Raw genomic sequence first — 4,822 nt, 5'->3', positions numbered from 1 at the left:
TGGTCTGCAATATTAGTGGTTGGACTCGCACATATTGTTAAGCGATGATGGTGGCAAAGAATGCAATGTGGGGTTTTGTTTCTTTTAAGTGTTTTGTTTCCGCTGGCCTCAAAACCGTAAGCTGAAAAAAAAAAAAGGCATTTTATGGAAATGTCTGCTTGTCAGTAACCTCACAGTTTCCAGTGCCTGCCTCATTATCGCTGTCAAGTGTTTACAGTGTCTTCATTAACAGCCAGCCCTCTAATGATAACAAAGCCTAAAAGAAGGCATCAATGGCAGTGATAAGCTTGGCCACGCTACTATTTTGGTTGACACAAGCTTCTCTGTTTACTCTAGGAGCATGGGAGCGGACATCAGGACTGTTGTTCTTGCACTGTGGTTCTCCATTTTCAAACCTTGCCGTCGCAAAGTCTGTTTTCAAGCCGGGAAGAAGTTAAAGTTTGTGTCAGCTCAGTGGCTTAGAAGGGATCTAATTTCAACATGCAGAGCTCCAGATCATATCTGTTCCAGGTGTGTTTGTGTCTGGTGGCTTCTATTTGCTCCTGCACCTGTAAACCTCTCAATAATGACATCCAGAGTGAGCACCACGAGAGACTCTACTCTCAGCTGTTAGAGGAGGATCTACTGGAGGAGGAAGACACAAACTCCAAGACGGAGAACCTCCTGGGAAACATGAAGGAGGTTTTTCTGAGGAAACTCAACCTGTCGGATGTTCCTCAGGAGAACAGTAAGATCTACCCCTCTCAGTTCATGATGGAGCTCTACAACAAGTACGCCTCGGACAGCTCGGCAAACCCTCAGTCTGATGTCATACGAAGCTTCACTGTCCAAGGTACATGAACAGAGTATAGCTTGACATGGGAAGAGTATGATGTGCAATGTTCTTCTGTCTAGCTTATCGGAGGGAGTTGTTAATAAAGACACCTTTTGTGGGGGCTTTTTTAATTAGCAATCCCCATAGTCACAGAGTTGATATGAATATTTGGAAATCCTTACCCCCCCAAATAAAGTGTATATAGTTTAAGTTATCTCGTTCATACAGCTGGTCGATATTATCCATGTTTGACATTATAGAGGGTTTTCACTCATCACAGCTACAGAAAAAAATCTTTATTAGCATTTTCTTGGCACATTTTGTAATAGTATTTTACGTTATATAAAGCTCTAAACCAGTGGTTTCCAACCTTTTTGGCCTGTGATACCTTTTAAACCAATCAATTTCTACTTGCAAACCCGGATTACTGTGATGAAAAGTGATCTGAAAATGTTTTGTGTAGCAGAATTATACCTTTTCAGGTTACTTAGGTTCTTAATTAACTGCCAGACCCTCAGATTTATCTTGCGACCCCTTGTGGGGGCCCCAATCCCTTGGTTGGGAACCACTGCTCTAAAGTATCCCGGAGAATTTCTTTCTTTGAATAGTTGCACTACAGTCCCATAATAGCTATATTACTACTTCCAAAGACTGAAATGCTTGTATGTTAGGGTGACCAGATTTCCGGTAGCTGAAACCGGGACACTTTGCGCGTGACCGTAGTGCTTGTGCACGCGCACACTATTTTTAACATGAACATGTGCCATCCCAGGTCAGACATAGACAAAGACAGTAACTTCATTATTTTGATCATAGGCTCCTCATTCTAAAAAAGATTTTTTGAAGTGTTATTTATTCCAATAACACCAAAAGAATTTAAATTATTTATTGAAAAATTTGAGCATTAAACACTTCATTTCCTGCATTCTGGTGAATTGTTATGCACATATTTCTGCGTTTTTCTGAATCAATGTATGCTGCAAATATCTTTATGTAAAGACAATCATAGATTACAATCCAAATATAAAAACATAATGGAATATATTGAAGTAAGGCTCTCAGGCATTCTCTATTGCTTTCAACTATTTATTCTCCTTTGGATGGACTTTTCTAATTATATCTGAGTCAGCACACATGTAGCCTAGGCATCATTTGGCCTACTCCTCCCTCCTGTTTTGTTCTTTTGTTGTTAATGTATTAATAAACCCCTGGACTGTAATATTTCAGATGTGTTTGAGCAATGTCCAAAACTTTGTGCACATTCAAAATACAGTATATCTGTGTTCTCTGTGATTTGGATGTCATGATTTTGAGAAAAATAAAGTTATAATAGGCTATTACAAGAATAAAGTCACTATATTTCAGAAAATAATCTATCGGCTACCTGCACCATTAGTCTGCTGTGCATTACGTGATTGCTCTGCTGATAAGGTAGAATAGACCTTCTACCAGACACAGAGCCCCGTTTGGCTGTAAACAGGTCTGTTTCAGAGCTCCGTGTGTCTGAGTCTGAACCATAGACTGTAAACATCACGTCACAGGAACTTCCAACTAAATCATTAGTATTGCCCTCCTAAACTTTGTGTTGATGGCATCAATGTATTAGACTGATTTGGCTATGATTCCTCCAAAAACTTCACCCGGCTTTCACAGCTTTCCTCACGGAGAGACGGTTGCTAGGTGATAGCAACAAATACAGCATGATCGGACCCCGCACGTAGCTGCCCGTCCTATTCGTCTCGGAAAAATAAACCGGACAAATTTACAATCGGGGCTAAACTCAAAACATTCGGGGCTGAAGACACGGCAAAATCGGCTCACGCTGCTCCTGGTGTAAACCGGGACATTTTTGCGTCCCGACAGGCTTTTGTCGGGACTCGGGACATTAACTTCAAAATCGGGACTGTCCCGGTCAAACCGGGACGTCTGGCCACCCTATTGTATGTTTCAGTCCAGGTTTTTTAAACATATTTGTGGAAATGGTGTCTAAGCTTCAAGCCTATGGGAGGGCCAGTCATGCCCTCCTATCTGGACCACATCATGATGGCCCTGTAGCCTACATAAATTAATAAAACACATTTTAGGGTTGGTTGTCCCCCATGAGCAAATTCAGACATCTTTCCCTTTCATTCAACATTTGGGAGGACCCATTGTGTGTTAAATTTGTAGGCCTATTTCACTCAGAAAGTAGAAGCTAGCAAGCTAGGCTAACTCACTTCCACGCATCAAGTGAGAGCCATGTTAGCTTACAAACGGTAGCACTAATTCATGTTATTTCAACACCTGCTTAGTCATTGGCAGCTGCTGCACTCAATGTAGTGTTTGTCCTGCATTACACAAAGCAGGGGGTCTAGCTAGCGTTGGCGGTCTCTGTTTTGTGGGTCCAGTCTACTGCCCAGACTGTGAAAACACACTGGTATTCCTGTGACCTATGATTTCAATAATGCTAACTATGGGGAAAACAGCACAAAACAACATTGTCTGAACCAAAACGTAATGCCCACACTAATGTTAGGGACACAATCAGAAACATTTTTTTTTAATTATACTTTTGACAAAATAAGTACCAAGCCAAAAAAAAGGATACGTATACTGATTTCTTAGAAGAAATTCAACTTAATTTCAGTTCCACCCATGTCAGACAGCAAAAATCTCAGCTGCTGTTTTAAATGAACCCCTCTCACCACTTTGTTTCTCTCCAACAGATATCCCTGTCTCTGTGACGAATGGCACAAAGTCAAAGTACAGGCTGCAGTTCAACATCAGCATCCCCAACCATGAAAAGATCACTAATGCTGAACTACAGCTCTTCTTCTTCCCAGATCCCAGGTCAACGGTCAGCTTCCACAATTTCAAGTCCACCATTAAAGTCTATGAAGTGGATTACAACAATTTCACATCCACCACCCAACTGCTGGTTGGCAAAGAGGTGACAGGCTCGGAGCGCACGTGGGAGACGTTTGATGTGACCACAGCTATTCAGAGCTGGATCAAGTCGGGCCATGCAGCGACTGTTTTTGATGTAGCAGTGGATAGGAAGGACTGTGGGGCCTTTAAAAGTGGAGAAGAAGGAGCAGGCTGTTTGAATATGAGCGTGTCTTTTGGAGATAACACTTCAGCGGCTTTAATAGTCTTCTCAGATGACCCGGGTAGCAGGAGGAGGGAGACAAAGAAGGAATTAAGAGAGATGATCCTCCACGAAGAAGAAACCATCTTACACTCGGGCGCCGACTGGAACAGAGGAGATCAGCTTCCAAACGAGATCCCGGAGGCTCAGCATCCACGGAGAAAGAAAAGGGAGGCAGAGAGGCAACGCTGCCAGCGGACCTCTCTAAAAGTCAACTTTAAAGAGATCGGATGGGACAGCTGGATCGTGGCGCCTCCAGAATATGACGCCTTCGAATGTCGAGGCCTGTGTTACTACCCGCTGACGGACGAAATGACCCCGTCAAAACACGCAATCATCCAGACGCTGCTCAACATCAGGAACTCCAAGGCGGCCAATATGGCCTGCTGCGTCCCCATTAAACTGGACCCCATCACAGTCATGTACAAGGAGAATGGACGCATCACTATAAGATACCTTTATGAAGAGATGAAGGTGGCAGAGTGTGGCTGCAGGTAGTCACAGATAATTGGTTTGCTCTGGTGGTAGCACAGGTAATTATACTGGTATAATTGGTCCTTTCCATTGGTCCAGTGATAGGAACATGCTAATTGTTTGCAGGTATAACGTTTGCAATGTTCACAATCTTTTCTTAATGTGTTAGCATGCTAACATTTGCAGCAGGGATCCATGGAATCGGCTGCCACAGAATTTTGCAGAAATTTACACCGATTTTAAAATATAAAAAAATAAACCTCAGGATTTTAACACATCTCCCCAAGCAAAAAAAAAATTAAATCCGCTAAATTCCGTAGATTCTCATTCTGGATCGCTGCTGAAAAACGGCAGATTCCATTTGGGTGTGCTAACCAGCACTAAAGACAAAGAACAGCTGAGGTTTG

The 4,822-nt window shown here is 42.6% G+C and overlaps 1 protein-coding gene across 1 annotated transcript; it reads left to right on the top strand.

Moving 5' to 3' along the window:
• The first annotated feature begins 480 nt into the window (after window positions 1–480).
• On the top strand, window positions 481–4,439 carry gdf2 (growth differentiation factor 2). Its single transcript, XM_028568726.1, has 2 exons — window positions 481–832; window positions 3,520–4,439. The coding sequence occupies exons 1-2, from the start codon at window positions 481–483 to the stop codon at window positions 4,437–4,439; spliced, it is 1,272 nt and encodes a 423-aa protein (XP_028424527.1).
• The last annotated feature ends 383 nt before the right edge of the window (window positions 4,440–4,822 follow it).

Source organism: Perca flavescens, chromosome 21 (assembly GCF_004354835.1).
Source record: "Perca flavescens isolate YP-PL-M2 chromosome 21, PFLA_1.0, whole genome shotgun sequence".
NCBI classification, from domain to species: domain Eukaryota; kingdom Metazoa; phylum Chordata; class Actinopteri; order Perciformes; family Percidae; genus Perca; species Perca flavescens.
Note: the sequence above shows the minus strand (reverse complement) of the source record. Positions and strands in the feature narration are given on the sequence as shown.